The sequence below is a fragment of the Leptidea sinapis genome, chromosome 39 (genome assembly GCF_905404315.1).
Source record: "Leptidea sinapis chromosome 39, ilLepSina1.1, whole genome shotgun sequence".
In the NCBI taxonomy this organism is placed as follows: Eukaryota; Metazoa; Arthropoda; class Insecta; order Lepidoptera; family Pieridae; genus Leptidea; species Leptidea sinapis.
Window position 1 is genome coordinate 1,720,397 of NC_066303.1, and position 19,063 is coordinate 1,739,459.

Consider the following 19,063-nt stretch of genomic DNA (forward strand, 5'->3'; position numbering starts at 1 on the left):
GGCGATAAACACCTTGAGCATGTGTATCGGGCGCAGCTTAAGGACCGCAGTCAAAGGGCCAACGAAACTGCAGCAGTGGTCCCTCGAGGCTGAGAAGCTAGTGCGTAAAGCATATCAGTCGTCGCCAACTGCAATAGAAGAAATGTTGCTCCAAGTGTTCATCGATGGAATACGGGACGCCGAAGTAAGAGCAGCCGTACGACTGAGTCATCATACTAGCTTGACGGAAGCGGTGGCACATGCGTTGGAAGTGGAAGCAGTTCGCCACGATTCTCGGGGGTTGAGACTCCGCAAAATTGTACCAGCAGATTCCAGCCGAAGGCAAGCATATAGCCCAGTATGCTATGGGTGTGGGGAGCGAGGACACATTAGGAGCACTTGCCCCAGGCGTGAGAGCATAACGCAAGGTAGGAAGGATGCGGCGGTCTCAACATCACCGCTGGAGCAGCAGGAAAACTAGAAAAGGCCAGGGCAGTGGGGTGGGCGCTGGCTGGTAGAAGCAAAGCCCCAAGGATCTTCGTTAAGCAGACATAACGACATAACGGAAACACTTTAGTTATAGAGGGAATGATAAATGGAAAATCTTGCCGTTTCACTTTGGATACGGGAGCCTCACGTACAGTCGTTAGCCAAAGAAGACTAGAGAGCATCGGAAGACGACATATACGAGAAAATGCAAACTTAACACTCACAACAGCTACCGGCCAGCGCATACCAGTCCAGGGAGAGAAGATCGTGGCCGTGAAAATCGGTAATACGTTGTACTGGCAAAAAGTGGTTATCGCAGATATCACAGATGACTGCATCATTGGGTTGGATTTTCTTCGAAATCATCAGTGTACGACTAACATGAAGCATGGAGGTGAAGAAATTCCAATAAAAGGCGGAACTTTTGGGAAAGTGTTGTGCTTACGAGACACTACTTTAAATCCGAGATCGCAGACCCTAGTCCCGGTAGTCCTGCCAAGAGATGACAGAGGAAGACCTTGTAAATGCGCTTTAATAGAAAGAGAGACATCGGACACTAAATGGATCCCAGCCAGGACTGTTGTGGGAAACTCCCAAATTGCGATCGTTCCCGTGTTTAATCCTCATGAGGACAAGCAAATCATTAGGAAAGGAACAGTGATAGGAGGTTGTGAGGAGATAGCTTGGTTAAGAAAGTGTGAAGAAGGGAGGAAGACCGTAGCTGCAAGCCAGGATGTGAACATACAGAAACTTCTGGATGGCTGTAAGAACAATCTTACCAAGCTACAGTTAATAAAAGCGATAAATTTCCTGCTACGCTACGCCGGGATGTTCTCGAAGAACGACGGGGACATCGGAAGAACTGGTTTGGTGAAACACAAGATCGACACAGGAGACACTGTTCCGATAAGGCAAAGACCAAGACGTATTCCGTTTGCACGTGAACAAGAAGTGGAAGACATGATTCGGGATATGAAAGAAAATGGTGTGATAGAACCGTCATCGAGTCCATGGTGTTCTCCAGTGGTTCTGGTGAAGAAGAAGGATGGATCAACTAGATTTTGTGTGGACTATCGGCGTTTGAACGATGTAACTAAGAAAGACAGTTATCCATTGCCAAGAATCGATGACACATTAGATTCACTTTGTGGCATGACGTGGTTCTCTACTCTTGATTTGAAAAGTGGCTACTGGCAAGTCGATCTGGACCCTAAACACAAGGAGAAGACGGCTTTTTCAACCGGAAAAGGGTTATGGCAGTTCAAAACAATGCCCTTCGGATTATGCAACGCCCCAGCTACTTTCGAAAGGTTGATGGAGCATGTGCTGGCAGGTATGTTGGGAGAAACCTGCCTTGTCTACTTGGATGACAATCATTATGGGACGAAGTTTTGAAGATCATCTTAAGAAGCTCGAAAAAGTCTTCACAAAACTGCAGGGTGCCAACTTGAAGTTGAGTCCAAAGAAATGTTCCTTCTTTCAACGTCAGGTGAATTACTTGGGGCACGTTATCTCGGAGCAAGGCGTTGCGACGGATCCTGCCAAGATAAGTGCTGTCAAAGACTGGCCGACGCCGACAGAAAAGACACATGTGAGAGCATTTCTAGGACTATGCTCTTATTATCGATGCTTTGTGAAAGGGTTTTCCGATGTTGCTAAGCCCTTACATCGACTGACGGAGGAGAAAAGAGCCTTTTCCTGGGATGAAGAATGCGAACAAGCTTTCTTAGAGTTGAAGAAAAGACTATGTGAATCACCTATCCTCGGATATCCTGACACAGAGGGAAGATTCATAGTGGATGCTGATGCTAGCAACACTGGAATTGGTGGAGTACTATCTCAGAAGAGAGGAGATCAAGAAGTTGTAATTGCATACTTTAGCAAATCTTTATCAAAGCCGGAGAGAAACTACTGTGTAACTCGTAGGGAGTTACTGGCCGTGGTGAAGACATTACAACATTTCAAAAAGTATTTGTTGGGTCGCAAATTCCTCGTAAGGACTGATCATGCCGCCTTGAAGTGGTTACTAGAATTCAAGAATCCGGAAGGACAAGTGGCCAGATGGATTGAGCAACTTCAAGAGTATGACTTTGAAATCGAGCATCGAGGAGGAAAAAGTCATGGAAATGCAGATGCGTTATCTAGAAGACCTTGTCCGATGGAATGCAAACATTGCATTCGTCAGGAGGAGAAAGAGAATTTTATGATCCGGCTGATCAGAACAGATTCGATCGACGAGAACTGGAGCAACGATGCAATGAGGAGAGCTCAGGAAAATGATAAGGATCTTCAACCACTTTTCCATTGGCTAGCAAGTGGATCACTTAAACCAAAATGGTCTGAAGTGGCTAGACACAGTACGGCTACCAAGAGTCTCTGGGCACAATGGAACAGTTTGGTGATGCATGACGGGTTGCTCTGCCGTAAATGGGAAACCCCGCAAGGAAAGGATTGCCATCTGCAACTGGTCGTTCCCAGGGAGAAGGTGAACGAGATCCTGAGAGCTTATCACGATGGTTCTTCAGGTGGACATTTGGGAATAAGAAGAACTCTCACAAAAATTAAAGAACGATTTTACTGGTTGCATTGCCGTGATGATGTGGGAGACTGGTGCCGAAAATGCAAGAGTTGTGCTGCTGTCAAAGGACCTCAGACCAGAAGCAGAGGAGCTATGAAGTTGTACAATGTTGGGGCTCCATGGGAAAGAGTAGCTCTGGATATGGCCGGACCGTTCCCAGTCACCAAATCTGGAAACCGTTATATAATGGTGGTGATGGATTATTTCACGAAGTGGCCGGAAGCATTTGCTCTACCGAATCAAGAAGCAATTACTGTTGCGACGAAGCTGGTGAATGAAGTTTTCTGCAGATTCGGTGTGCCTTTGGAGTTGCACAGTGACCAAGGGCGGAACTTCGAATCACAAGTATTTCAAGAAGTTTGCAAGATCTTGGGAATCCATAAGACCAGAACTACGCCATATCATCCACAGTCGGACGGGATGGTGGAGAGGTTTAACCAAACATTGGAGCGACATCTGGCAAAAGTAGTGGACAGTCATCAGGATAACTGGGATGAGTACATTCCACTGTTTCTTATGTCGTATAGAATCGCAATACACGAGACGACAATGGTGACTCCTGCGTACGCCAATTTTGGAAGGGAATTGAAATTGCCAGCTGATTTACTATCAGGCTGTCCACCGGATACTCCGAAAAGTATAACAGAATATGTGGATGAGTTACGGAAAAAGATGGTTGACATCTACGAGGAAATTAGAACAACTGGGCTTAAGGCAAGTGAACGGATGAAGACCCGCTACGATCGAAGAGCTAATATTCCTGGTTTTGAAGAGGGAACCCTGATTTGGTTACACAATCCTGTAAGGCAAAAGGAGAAGTCTCCGAAGCTCCAACCAAGTTGGGAGGGACCATACAAAGTAATCACAAGGATAAATGATGTGACTCTCAGGATCCAGCGTACCCCTCGAAGTCCCCCGAAAATCGTACATGTCGATCGGGTGGCTAAGTACTACGGAAGCAACGATGATCGGGACGATCATGTCTTGGGAGGGGGCAGTGTTGCGTAGCAACCCTTCGAAGTATATGACGAGAGTTGTCAAACTTCAAGACATTGTTAATTTCAACAGCTCCGTCAGCATTACTCGTAGCTCAGCGGAAAAGTGTTTACTTTAGACGCTGTAGACCCGGGTTCGATACACCTACCAGTGTGTGGATTTTTTTGGGTTTTGTGAAGTTAAAGGAAATTTCTAGTTAGTTCAGGATCAAATCGAACAGAAGAAAAGGGATGGAAAATGTGTAAGCAGGATAAAAATAGTTAAAAGAATTTTCTAGTACAATTTAAATTTAAAGATGGAATAGGAGAATCATTTTGAAAATAGAACGGATCCGGGGGTATATAAGCCGTACTAAGCGTGGCCTACGGCAGTTCTAGTTCTGACTCGAAAGTGTAAAGAAGAAGAAGAAGTAAAGAAGAAGTAGTGAAAAGTGGAAGTGTTCCAAGAGGAAGAAGATAGAAGAGACTTAGTGTTCGGTGCGGTGTGACGCGTTGAAGGTACCGCCGTCCACAAGAGGAACAGCGGCAGACCGGCGAAGTGCAAGTTCAGAAAAAGTGAACGCAAATAAAAACTCGTTCCTATAAGCGGAGTATTATTTCCAATCCCTGACCCACTCCCGTGTCAGTATTTATATGTATATTATATATGGTTCTTCAACAATTTTATGTACATCTTTCATAAAAATATACTCATAAATTGCATTGTATTGTTTTAGGATCTTGGAACTTGTAGCTTTATGCTTATAGATGTGGCAAAGAAGAAACTGATGGAGCGCAAAACCGAGACAAATGTAAATATTTGATTAGTTTACATTTTGAAAGGCTTTTAATTAGATTTTGACACATCAATGTTTATTCTTAATTAGTTTCATACCACATGTATGGTATCAAAGGGTGCAGAAAACAGTATTAATAACCTTAGAGGTGCATGTTACAAGACTAAAAATGCATCCAAATCCCCTGGCAATACTAAACTTAACAAACCCTGACCCACAAAAGGAGACTTATATACGACTAGTGTTACACATTTAAAAAGAACACTATTTAAAGAATTAAAACGCGTGCAATAGTAACTGTGTTTCCAGTCCCCTGAGAACATGCTCTGAAAACATCACAAACGTTGGGTTAGCTAAAAATAATAATAAAAATTTAACTTTCACGCGAAAATAATGTTAAAACACAGTGTTTTAATCGATTAAAGAGAAGTCTCTTTATTAGTATTAAGTATAAGTATACGGCTTTCAATAATGGACCTGAAAATACTCTGCAACCCAATACTAGTAACCCATCTGCTGGTTGGCTAGTGAAGAATGTAAATGTGTGTAAATAATATTTCGATACATCAATTAGTTTCCGAGATATGGAATTGTAAACATATGTGCATGGCCCGAGTTTGGACTGGCCGGTGCTTGCTACGTGTGACGTCATAAGTCAACACTCTTACTCTCAGTACTTTGCGTGCTCCTTTACGGGTCATTAGGAGATGACGGAAATATTGTTCGAAATGTTTAATTTAAATATAAGAAAGTCATGTTAAACTAATTAGTATTTTGAAATGAAACAAAGACTAGTGTATTTATATTATACATATAGACTTTATTGTAACCAAACGATTTCGTATACCCATTAACACTCTTCATTGCAGATATTAAGTATGAAAGGACAGGGGCAAATGTTGGTCCGTAATCTCTGACATTGTATTTTTCTATTGTACATCAATATTAACTTAATCTTCTACCGCATTTGTCATGGGGAGTGTTCAGAGGTTTAGCTATGTGTAGTCTAATTCCACCACTCTCAACGACTCAAGTTTGCGCGTTTACCACTAAAAAACCCCATTTGTCGTATCACCGCTCTTCGACAACACTTCCCTCAAAGCCTCGCCTATAGCCTCGCCTACATTTATCACGGGGAGTGTTCCGAAGAGCTGTTTAACCTGATTCCTGCCGCCGAATTCCACCTTCGCACGACACGCCACAAGTTAGGATATCATCCTCACCATCTGGATGTGTGGCGGTCCTCCACAGTGCGGTTTTCAAGGAGCTTTTTTCCACGTACTACAAAGCTGTGGAATGAGCTTCCTTGTGCGGTGTTTCCGGGACGATACGACATGGGTACCTTCAAAAAAAGCGCGTACACCTTCCTTAAAGGCCGGCAACGCTCCTGTGATTCCTCTGGTGTTGCAAGAGATTGTGGGCGGCGGTGATCACTTAACAACAGGTGACCCGTACGCTCGTTTGTCCTCCTATTCCATAAAAAAAAACCACTAGATGTCCCATACCAAATAGTTCCCAACGCGGCTAAAGAAGTTTTCACTTCAATAGTAAAAACCTTCAGAATTGTTGTAGTATTTTTTTTATGAATATAAGGGACGAGACGAGCAGAAATTTCAGCTGATGGTAAATGATACGCCCTGCCCATTACAATGCAGTGCCGTTCAGGATTCTTGAAAAACCCAAAAATTCTGAGCGGCACTACAATTGCGCTCGTCACCTTGAGACAAGATGTTCACTAGCTATGGCTCCCTTCAGACCGAGACACAATAATGCTTACACATTACTGCTTCACGGCCGAAATAGGCGCCGTTGTGGTACCCATAATCTAGCAGCATCCTGTGCAAAGGTACCACTGGTACCAAATAGTGTCCAGAGTGGCTAAAGAAGTATTCACTTCAATAATTAAAAACTTCATAAATGTTGTAGTAAAATGTTTATTTTTTTATGTTATTATAGATACCTCATTATTGTTTTTTAGCACTTAGCACTATAAAAACATTAAATTTACAGATATTGGAGATTTCCTTTGTAGAAATAGTCAACGAGCTGTGGTTTCAGTACACAGGATTGTCCAAAATAAGTAAGAATACAGATCACATGCTCATAAATAGTCTGTGTATGGTATGTACAAAACTTAAACTGTTGCATTTTTATGACTTTAGTACAAGTTATCAGTTTAGGAATGTGATAGTGCTGTGACCTAATTATGTTGTGTCGATAAATTTAAACATTGTTTCAAGTTTACAATTTTACACTTATTAATTTTTTCATCATTTACGTAAACCTAATAATTAAATATCAAATAATTGTTTTGATTTTCTCCAATACACATGTCTAAAACATGTCGTTATTTTGGAACAGAACCCGATAAAGTCAAAGTCAAATAAAATTTATTCAATCAAAAAAATAACAACAAAAAATTTTTTGACAGACAATAGCCGACCGGCTGAAGAAGATAGTGGACGAAGCGAATGAAGTTAAAAGTCCGTGCAAGCTAAGCAGCTTGTATAGGAAAGCTCACCCACACACCAGTGACTTCCAGTTCATACTGTCCACACTTCACATGATCGAAGACACCAATGGCACCACTCATTCCGACATCTCGGAGGAGGAATTGATGAAAGCTAATATTAGGGTACAACCTTATGGTAATTTTTTATTAATTAGAGGAAGCGCGTGAGTGAGGTTTGTAAGGATAGAAGCAAAAGGCATTCTATTGTCTCTGCCTGCCCCAACGAGAACAAGGCGTGTGTGTGTCTGTGTGTGTGTGTGTGTATTTTTAATAAATTTTTACTGTCTTGCTAAAGCATGAACAATGATGCAAACCGAACTAGGAAGGGACTGGGTTAAATTAAAGGTTTTATTTATATATATATATGACGCAAGGCCGTTCAGATGGTCAGGGTCTTCATGATTGTCCATCGTTGTGGGCATTGATCACAATAGCAAATAAAACACAGTCTTAAAAACACTCAGTATCATTATTAGCAACAAACGTTCAATCGTAATGATATTACGTAAGAAAGTCGTGTTCCCGGCATGCGCGTGCGACACAACCGCCTCGCTCGATGGCTCTACCCCGACTGCCTGCTCGGGGGTCGCTCGACGTCCGATCCCGACCGGACTCGCACCGCCCGCTGATCACACCTGGGCCAAGACGAGCACCGAGACATTCCTCGCACTCGCTCGCGGCTCTACGTTCTTGACTACGACATATATATTATCTGACAAAGTATTCTCTTTTAACCGAGACCAATAAAGAGTAAGAGCAATCACTGTTCAATGCATGCTATACGAACATCTATACACGTCTCAAGTTGACGTGCGCAATTGTAGTGAGGATCAGAATGTTCCGTTTTCAAGAATTCTGAGTGGCACTGCATTGTAATGGGCAGGGCGTATCTGTTACCATCAACTAAACGTCCTGCTCGCCTCGTCCCTTATTTTCATAAAAAAAGCTCAGGTTAGCTGCTCAAGTCTCGTAATAAGATAGAAGCGTGTGGCGTGATGGCCTTATTCAATATCCAATAGATGTCAGGTCCAGACAGACAATATTAAAATCAACAATCGGAAGTCACTGACCTGTATTAATACCACTGGACAGGCTGTTCCATATGTTTGACAGCAAATTTTTTGTGCCTATTTGAAGCGCCACTCGCAAGCGTCCAGAGAACTAATTTTGACGTATAATACAAATGGCTGCGAAGGAACGTACAATACTCTGAAGTATTTTTGCATTTTTAATTAATTTCGTTCCGCTTTCCGTGTTATTTATACTCCAAGAATCAACGTAATAAAGTACACATATTTTTCTGAATAGTTTCCCACCATCTATCGATGCTTGCTGAGGTTGTCATCACTAGTTTTAGTACCGCAGACTCTCGCTACATGGCCAACAGCGCCAAAATGGCGAATATCAAACAGGCACAAAAGCAGTATTGACAGCCGCCAGTCCAGTGGTATATAGTAGAGATCAGTGACCCTAACCCAACGTTGCTATTGTTTACAATATAATGTTGTGATTACCTTACCAATGAGACTTCAGTACCCTATGCCTGCTCATCTCCCTATTGTTGAATGAATTGTTTGCATTGCGCCTTTATAAACAGGATGTAATGGATAAGTGTGATCAGGCGATTATTAGGTAACTAACACAAATATCAAAAAACTAGAAGATGAACGTCCTAACTCGGCAACGGTTGCAGCGGAAGTGTGTCGACTCCAGGGAGACATCGCCTTTTACAGCCATCTTCACCCTCGCAACCTGTCTCTGTCAAAAATATCATTATACATTGTTCATAATTTATTTCTGATCGTTGAGTTCCACTTACACAATTAGTATGAATATTATTAATAAACAAGCGGCCCGCTCCGGCTTCGCACGGGTATAAAATATATAGACTTTGTCAGTCTGAACTTACATACGTCACCTTAAATTACGGTTTTTGAAAATAATTTCCCTTATATTAAATTGATCTAACTCTAAATTTTTAATGTATTTGTATATTAGAAATGACATCAAAAATAATTCTTAAGGAATAAATTTTGAGAAAATAAATGCCTTTTATGCCTTTAACCGCCGCAAACGCTACGTCCCGCAATTTTTTAATCTTGTAATATCTTCGAAAATATTCATTTAAATCATATACTGTTAAGGGCCATATAGATCTATATTAAATCAACAATGTATTTAAGGTATTTAATTAGATAAGAATTAATGCTGTATTGGTTAAAATCGCTTCGAAAACTAGCCATTATCTGTCGTAAAAAGTAAATGACAAAAAAATTTTATTGTGGGATATCCATAAGAGATAGACATATACCATAGCGGAGTTTTCTTTAGACCTTTTCAATGTGTACAATTGCATTAAAATGGAAGTGGGCAGGACACATAGCACGCCTGCAAGATCAAAGGTGGACAAAAAGAGCGACAGAATGGAGGGGGCCAGTGGGCAAAAGAAAGAAAGGGAGACCTTGCAACAGATGGGAGGACGAAATTAAACACACAGCGGGTCCAAATTGGATACAAATAGCACAATCCAGATGAAACTGGCTCAATTTGGAGGAGGCCTTTACCTGCAGAGGGGTTCTTGCAGAATAAAATGCATAAAAATTAATTCCTTTTTATAAAACTAACATAATAATTAAATTAACTAACTACCTTATCTTTTTTCTTATTGATACTAACAAAACTAATCGACTTTGTAAATAGCATTTCTGTAAGAAATAAAAGGCTTTTTTATTTTTTTTTTATTTATTAATGTGTACAATACTTAGTGCATTATTTTGATAAATCCCGTAGGGTTCAGCCTGAGTTTGCAATGTAAGCGTAAAAAAATTACGACATCACATTAGAAACCTCAAAAATAACAGTATTTCTCCACTATATAATGGATGTTATTATACATATAAACCTCCCTCTTCAATCACTTTATCTATTTAAAAAAACCGCATCAAAATCCGTTGCGTAGTTTTAAAGATTTAAGCTTACATAGGGGTATAGGGATAGAGAATGCGACTTTGTTTTATACTATGTAGTGATTATTAATAAATATGTAACGTAGTAAGGATGTTGCTGTTTTACATCCTGTATATATGTATAGTATCAAATATACATTTTCAGTGATGGAAGAGGCGCAGGCCCGGACTGCCTGCAGTATTTACTCCGAGCGAATGATTCAGAAGGTAATCATAGTCGTATTTATTAATTATAAAACAGGCTTAGTATGTAATCGTTAAGTGTAACCAGGTGATTATTACATAACTATTACATATATCAAAAAAACTTTGAACTGATATTGAAAGTAGGTTACCTAATCAGTAAAATGACATAACTTTTTATAAATCAAACGAAAAGTTTTCAAAATTTTTGATATTAAACACTTCCCATACATTTAGTATGAGATAAGTAGAATAAATAATAGATTCTCATCAACTATTGTATGAATGTATGTAGCAATCTTTGCAGCCGGAGCTTTTTTAGTAGGTATATACTTAAACATTTAATGGTTTCGCGCCCGGACCATATCTACTAGATCAGGGTGCTCAAGCTTGAACTGCTGGCGATCTACCACAAAATTGTTAGACTACGATCGATCGGCTCTGAGAGGCTTCAAGTATGTGTGATGAAGGATTGTCGTCTAGGTAGAGTGTCACGATGACATAGATATTAGTGTTGCGCAAAATATGCATTTTTTAGTCAAGGTAAGTGTAGGTCTGCTCTTAAATGTCAATGAAAAAACTGATAATTATTATTCAAAATTGCGAGTTTATTAGTTCTTACAAAACAAACTCGTTCTGAAGTTCTAAGATTAACTAAAGAGCGACGTTGGATGTTGAATCTGCATGACACTGCATGTCCTGAGCATACTTTTCATAAGATGTTACGTAATTACCGATTTTAGTTTATCATACTGGATTTCGAGATCGACTCAAAAAGCACTCGCGATCGACCAGTCGATCCCGATCGACCATTTGAGCACCCCTGTACTAGATATATTATGTAGATACAAACCAACGGAATGGTAATGATAAGAAGAGTTAAAGGCTTAGTAGTTTAAAAGTTATGCATATTTTTAGGTACCTAATAAGAAGAAGTGAATGCGGCACCTAAATATTGTAATGCGTAAATCTGATAGAAATAGAAATTTATTTACCGTAGTTAGTGACAATAACAACAATTGGTAAACATCATGAAGCTAGATCAGTACGTTAAGGTGCTTTGACATGGGCCGAGGAACTGATAAGAAACTGGTAGCCCAACTTTTAAATCATATAACAACTTAGCCTGTTTAGCGCAGAATCTGACAATAACCATGTATCAAAATCGTCCATATTATCGACTGTACTATAATACCTAAGCCTTTAATATATTTCTTGAATTTGTGCTCGAGTTTCGCAACCATCGAGAGCTATGTTGGTAACTTTTTTGGTTCTACTCATTTCTGATTCGATCTCGCAGGGAAACTCCGAGCGTTGCCCTCTTCATTGTCCTCTGAGTGACCATGAGCTTCCTCATAAGGCCCATAGCGACCACGTCTGCATTCCGTATGTCATCACTGGCAACACACACTGGTTAAAAACCTTCGTTTTCAGACAATTTTTGTACGAAAAGATTTTACGGAGGTGCATGGATTATCATAAATCTATGAATAAAACAATTTAAAATTAAAATATATCTACTGATCTAAAAATGCAATACGTCATAATTTTCATTATTGTTTAAAAATAAAACTCTTCTAAATGTTATATTATATAGGTGTCAGAACATATAAAGAACTTGAATACAGAGGAATCTGAAGATAAGAGTGAAGAAGATAAGGCTAGGATCCGAGTGAGAAAACAACTGAAGAGACTTTCGCCGTATTTAGAAACCGTGAGTTGTGTGTCTGTGTATAATATACATTATTTATATATATTTTAATACCCCCAGAGGACTTTAGTTTGTGCTTTATCCTCTAAAAACCTCATTTGTCATATCACCGCATTTCGACAACAATGACCCTCAAGGGTACGCCCTTGAGTTTCAAGTCTATAGTTTTGTGGGAGGTACTTTGTTTTAGTTACCTATGTAATATTACTTTGCGTTTTGTAAGCATTCCTGCATTTTTGGGCAGCAGTAGTTTTTTAAGTATATGTTACCGGCCAAACCCGATGTTAGGACAAAGTAATTTTTCCCAGGCCATTTCAGTTCATCCTTTTGGCAATAGGATAAACCGGTATGGACTAGGTTAAACTAGTTTCTCCTATCGGCCTCTGAAGAAACCCGCTTAGCCTACACTGAACTAGTTGAGCTTAACATGAATAAGTACTGTTTTAATGGTAAGAGGTTATTATAATATTAAAGAGTATATTGAGAATAAAGAATCCGGCTCGAAGGACCACATGTAGAAGCACTCAACAGGTAGTATTTTAACTTTAATTAATGAAATGAAACAAATTTATTGCTTACTGACGCACGTGTAATTGAACAACAACGACATAAAACTAAACCCTTACAAATTACATTAACCATGTAAATATAAACTTTGCTGGTTTAAAGCTGCAGGCGTCGACAGTTTGGAGAACGGTTCCTTGCATATCGCCAGTCTCTGTGACCCTGTAGCAACCAATACTAACGTAATTTACTTTTTGAATTTCTTGCGCACTTGTGATCATTTTATGATTATGTACATGTAAATGCTTTTTTAAGTTTATGTAAATAAATAAAAAAACATTTTCATTTTTACATCTCACGACAAAGTACAAGACGAGAAAAAATGGTGTTCTAACCAATTTGGACTTACAAAAAAGAAATGAACTTCCCATTTTTCACCACTCGCACGCGGTCCCGAGAACAAATGCCCGCCATTTCTTATTTGAAATGTCAAAGATAATCGCTACTATCCGAGTGATATTAATATAACTCTCCGATCGAAAATTATAAATAATAAGTTTGTTTCATCAATAAATTTTGTACTGTTTTCTTGCAAAATTGTTTAATAATGTTTGATGACCAACTCACAGTAGAATTGGTCTATAGAAATCAATTAATAAATAAATATTAATTACAGATGGCTAAGGAGATGGCTGCAGCGCACTTCACTCCGCAGGTGTCACAATATTATATCATTCATGTAAGTTAAACTCTCATATATATATGTATACTAGCTGACTCGAGAGACATTTTCAGTACATAATAAATAAAATACTGTTATTTATTAATTCGTCAATAATATTTCATAACATCAAGAATAAGAATGAAATTGTTTCACAGCAGAACTGTCAAACCGTGCGTCAATAAATTCACTCATAGAAAATATACATATAAATATACCATACAAAACAAATACTGGAAATAAAAATAATTATAGGTCCCAAATCGAAATAAAAATTATCCTATCTCTCAAGTTGGACTAAAATGCACTCCATGAGGTAATCCCCATTTAAATCCGTTCATTAGTTTAGGAGTCCATCGCGGACAAACAACGTGACACGTAATTTATATACCTACACACATCAACTAAATCTAGGGATAGTTTATATTTCATTGAATAACTAAAAATCTATGAAGAATTTTCTGGTATACTAAATGGAAGAATGATAGGCTATTTTAAGGTCTTTTATAAAAAATAAAAATAGTTTTTTGTGATTGTTTTAATTAAAATCGTTATTTTTTTAATTGCTTTAGAAAATAAATTGAGAAAATCTTTATTTCTTCTTAAAAACTTTAAATTTTGATTAAAATTATAAAAATCTTATTAAATATAATTATTAATAATCAGTGTTGCCACCTCTCACATTAATTACACACCGACATCGATTGTTCATACTAAAAATTAAATTGTCAATGTCTTGCTGCGGTATGAGGTCCCATGTTCTTTACAAGTGTTCGAAAAGCTGTTGTTCTGTCGTCAAAATTGGCGAGAAATCTCTTAAAGCCTTTCGTTGTAACATGTCCCAGGTATGCTCGATTTATCGGATTTAGTCGGGCGACTCTGCAGTTGGCCTGCTTTAAAACTTAGATGGCATGGTCTCGGAGAGCCGCCGACACCAGCCGCGCGGTATGGGAAGAAGCATTATCGTGCATGAGTACAAATTCCTGGACCATTTGAATTCTGTGTGGGGCAATAACAGGCTCTACTACCTCCTCGTTATATTTTCGTGCAGTCATGCTACTTTGGATCCAAACGAGTTGTGTTCGTTCGCCAAGACGAATTCCTGCCGACACCATGATTGTCCCTCCTTGGTATGAGTCGACCTCCTGTGGGTGCCGTAGGCGGTTAACGCTCTAATAAAGCTTTGCTTCTTTCGGGTGTCCCTAGACTGCACAATTTATTTTTATTTACAGGTGTATGGGGTACCATGCCTGCCGCCTGAAGATGTAATGTTAAATTTGGTCCGTCCGTTTAAAGCGCATCAAGTCCGAAGGTCGTTCAGATTGTTTAACCTGGTAACCCTCAAGGCACGTATCGACTTATTGAACGATGTGCTGAAACTGGACGGAACAGATATAGGTGTGTATTATGGGCCGACTTCAAACCACAGAACCGGAGTCCACCTGAAAAGCATGGTGTACTCAGTAAGGCGAGAGAGTACTTCACTAAAAGCCACCGCCTGCTACTATATAAGGCGCAAATTCGGCCTCACATGGGGTACTGTTCTCATATCTGGGCGGGTGCTCCACAGTACCAGCTTCTTCCATTTGATCGCATTTAACTAAGAACGGCTCGAATCATCGACGATCAAGCCATCTCAGATCAGCTTGGTTATTTGGCGTTGCGTATACATATGGGTTCCCTCTGCATCTTCAACCGCATTTATCACGGGGAGTGCTCAGAGGAGCTGTTCGGGTTGATTCCAGCGGCCGAATTCCAAAACCGGACATTACGTGCAAAGTACCACCCGCATCACGGTGACGTCTGGCATTCCACAACCGCTCGTTTTGCAAGAAATTTCTTGCCTCGCTCAGCCACTTTGTGAAATCAATTACCGGCTGCGGTTTTCCCGAATCGATACTACTTAGGGACCTTCAAGAAAAGACCATACGGGATCCCACCCACCTTATAAGCCGGCAACGCATTTCTTATTATTGCGGATGACCATGGGGGCTTCCTTCCCTCTCCCCATCCCATGAGCCTCTTGCCCGTTTGCCCCCTCTTTATATAATATATACATACCCTTGGGCATATATATATATATATATATTAAACTTGCATTGTATTTTAATTCTATTTAAATAGGTGTAGATGTGTACTTTCAAATCCTTGAAGAAAGAAGAGAGAATCCAAAGAATTGAAGGAATCGAATAAGCAGATATTTAGTGATTTAGGTATTTTCTGTAACAAATCAAGCATGGCTATAAAAGTAACTGTTGTGATGCGAAAATGAAGGGCTTTCTTAGTATTTGTTTAACAGAGACTACATTTCGCATTGGTATTACAACTCAATAACAATAAATTTACATCCCAATATGGATAACCCGTGCCCCGATACCTAGTGTAAAGGGAACACACGTGTCGAAGTAATACAGTGAAACTGAGCTGAAGTAACACTAAAGATCATCGCTTATAACATTTTAAATCGCAATCCTATTTAATGCAATGCGTCTTATAATGATGCAAATTTGGCAAGACAGCTAGGTCGCTGACCGTTCTTGTTTATCTCATTGATACATAGAAATATCAAGTGATGCGATGCAGACAGAATTCTCCACGAAAGAGTTGGTAAGGAAAGTGTGATAGTTTTACAACATCGCATGTTTCCAAATGTAAAGGGAAAACTGTAGCAAGTGTATAGAATTAAAAATACTTAGAATAAACTACACAGGTTTAACTGCTCTCCGTTTATAACAATATTTGACTATGGCGAATAGATGATTGTTTGCTATGTTATTTCCTTGTTGTTTACTGTTGGTTTGTGTCTCTTTACTTTGCATATGAGTGAAGTATCCACAAACAATATTGTCTTATGTTTTTTCTACAACTTTAGGCAGATTATTAAAATAAACTATAAAGAGACGCTGTCCAAAAACAGACCCTTGGGGTAACCCAATATTGAGAGGAGACACAGGAAATCTCTTTGCCTTTCGCATCGATGTTCGGATTTCTGTTAGCACGTATTGGAATAAAAGATTGATGGCAGATCCATTTATACAATTGTGGCTTAGTTTCTTGATCACTGATGTGTGTTGAACACATTTAAATGCATTATATAAATCACAAGAGATACTAAGTCCATCCTGTCATTTCTCCCAGGCTTAAAATATATTATTTAGATAAAATCACTCTCTTTCTCTGTTATTTATTTTTTTAATTTATTATATCATACTAATATTGGGTATACTTTTCAGAAAACAAATGCAAGTTAATAGTACGCCCCGGATGGTTACCCAGATACATAGTGCCAGATGAAATCAAAGAACACTTGCTATCTCAAAAAGAAAACAACAAATATGAGAAGGAGCTCACGAATGATATTGATATTGAACTCATGAATGATATTGAAATGGCTGATGACGCATGGGAGGAGTGGTAGTTAATATTGAACTACCCTCAGTTTAATTAAGAAATTGTTTATTTTAACCAGATATTTGTTTATTTTACTTCATGTTCTTATATTATAAAATATTCGTTCTTGTGTCATTTTCCTCATTGCTAAAGGTCTCCGCGAATCATTTTCCGCACGATCGCCATCCATTTATTACGGTCTTCGGCAATGTGTATAGCTTCGTGGACGTTTTTATTGGCGGCGTCGCGAATCTGGTCGCTCCAACGTATCGGACTCCTGCATCTTGGTCGCTTGCTTTGTATGTTCCCTGTTACCAGCTTTTCTAGGCTATCTCTTTTCTTTTTGGCGATATGACCGAAAAAGTCAAAGTGAAATTTATCATCCTTATGAACAATATGTTCACAACAGTTTACTAATATTCATAACTCTAATTCATCCTCCCTCTTTCCCGCAAACTCCCCACAGTAAAATATATCGAGTTCGCTCGCATCTGATCCGAATGATTCGCATGGCACTGCAAATACGCGAACTGTTGACGCGTCGTTGACTTGTTGAGTGAATCATTCATTCAACGCCCTAATTTCAGTATTCAGTTACTGCCCGCAAGTCATTAGTGAACCGCTGACTACTCGCTCCCGCATCGCAAACCAACTCGCATCGTACGCGTTCATCACCAACCGCGTGGTTAACTCTTTATTTAAATGAGGTTATAGTAATCGTAATTCGACATAATATAGTGTTGTGAAGTAAACAGCTTCCGGACAAGAGATGATTGAGAATTCACCTACGCCCCAGCATAAGATCGAACCCTGTGACAATACGCTTGTTCCAAAAATCAATTTTCACGCCTTAAAGTACATGAATGAGCCAATTCCAGACAGCCGTCGAACCTGATGGTGAACAAGAAGTGATCATTTGAAAATAATAATTATTTTGTGCGATGGAAAATGCGAAACACAGATAAAAGCCATTTATTTTCTCAAAATTTATTCCTTTAGAATTCTTATTGATGTTATTTCTAATATCCTATATACTACTACCGCTTCGGTAAAAATGGCGCTCTGAGATAGAAGAAGAGGCGCAAGAATCTCTACCATGGAGTATCCATGGATATAGTCCGGTTCCGGACGGCGTACTATGTATTTTTAATTCCATAGATTAGTTATTTTTTTGTTCGTTCGATTAATCAAATTGTTTGTTCATCAAAAATGACTGTGCTTTTATTATTTCGCAAGCAACCTCGAAGCGCCATCTGTATTTCTTCACTAGAACTATCGGGCGGTATACTTGTTTAGTAGGTATGTATAAACGATGTATTATTCCTAGACTCGTTTCCCAGTAACAAATAACGTGGTACTGGGAAACGGTTCTACTAATTAAAATACATTAGGAAACAAGACAACTAAACGATTCTAAATGTACGAGTTATAAAATAAAACACGAATACTTAAAATACATTTTTATTTTCTAATTTTATAATACAATATAATCTTTGTTTCTAAAAAACAAAATAAATGCTGCTACTACGGTACAAAAGTCAAGACAAGAAATTACAATAGTTTACTTATATTGAATAATATAAATATATTGTGGTGTACCTTTCATTACTAATTTGTATAAATGTTATTTAAATTATAGCCTATTTAAATATACACTTGATACGTTATTACTTATTAGTAAAACCAAAGATCCAGGTAGGTACTCCATTCATATAAATTGTAATGTATCAACTATTGAATCAGTGTCCGAACTCGAAAGCACAGGTCCACTTCACATATTAGTCAATATTTTATTCTAAGGTCAATCTGAATACTGTAAGTCTAAGACTGTAAGTGACAAACCTGTCAATATCACTAATGTTATTCCTTAAAATAGTATTAAATTCCCAATAAAACAGAATCAACTATTTGTTTTTTACGTCTTAACCACGTTTGTATTCCTTTGTGAATGTGGCCTAGATGAGTGAACTTTCTTTGTAGAAATTTATACGTCTTGACGTTCCACCTTTAGTCTCCTCTCACTGGTTATCCACTCCTTTTGCAAATATTTTGTGAAAAAAGGTATATTGAAAAGAATAAGAACACATTCACTGCTAATCTCAGAAAGTGAAATCCAAGTGTAGTACTGACGCGAGTTTATAATTGCTTTTGAATTTGTATTTGGTTTGGTGGCTTCTGTTCGACGGGCTCCATCCCAGTATATTTTATTGATCTAAGCAATATCATTATTATAAATAAGCTTTACAACGTCGCATACGG

At 38.8% G+C, this 19,063-nt stretch overlaps 1 protein-coding gene across 2 annotated transcripts in view; it reads left to right on the top strand.

The window, feature by feature from the left end:
• Window positions 1-18,709, top strand: part of LOC126976175 (uncharacterized) — a 31,526-nt gene extending 12,817 nt beyond the window's left edge. For both annotated transcript variants that reach the window (XM_050824410.1, XM_050824411.1), the window contains 8 exons: window positions 4,758-4,832; window positions 6,828-6,938; window positions 7,249-7,465; window positions 10,441-10,502; window positions 12,076-12,192; window positions 13,370-13,432; window positions 14,647-14,812; window positions 16,648-18,709. In XM_050824410.1, coding sequence (XP_050680367.1) covers window positions 4,758-4,832; window positions 6,828-6,938; window positions 7,249-7,465; window positions 10,441-10,502; window positions 12,076-12,192; window positions 13,370-13,432; window positions 14,647-14,812; window positions 16,648-16,832 — 996 coding nt within the window. In that variant the 3' untranslated portion in view covers window positions 16,833-18,709. The remainder of the gene's footprint in view (window positions 1-4,757; window positions 4,833-6,827; window positions 6,939-7,248; window positions 7,466-10,440; window positions 10,503-12,075; window positions 12,193-13,369; window positions 13,433-14,646; window positions 14,813-16,647) is intronic.
• Window positions 18,710-19,063: the final 354 nt, after the last annotated feature.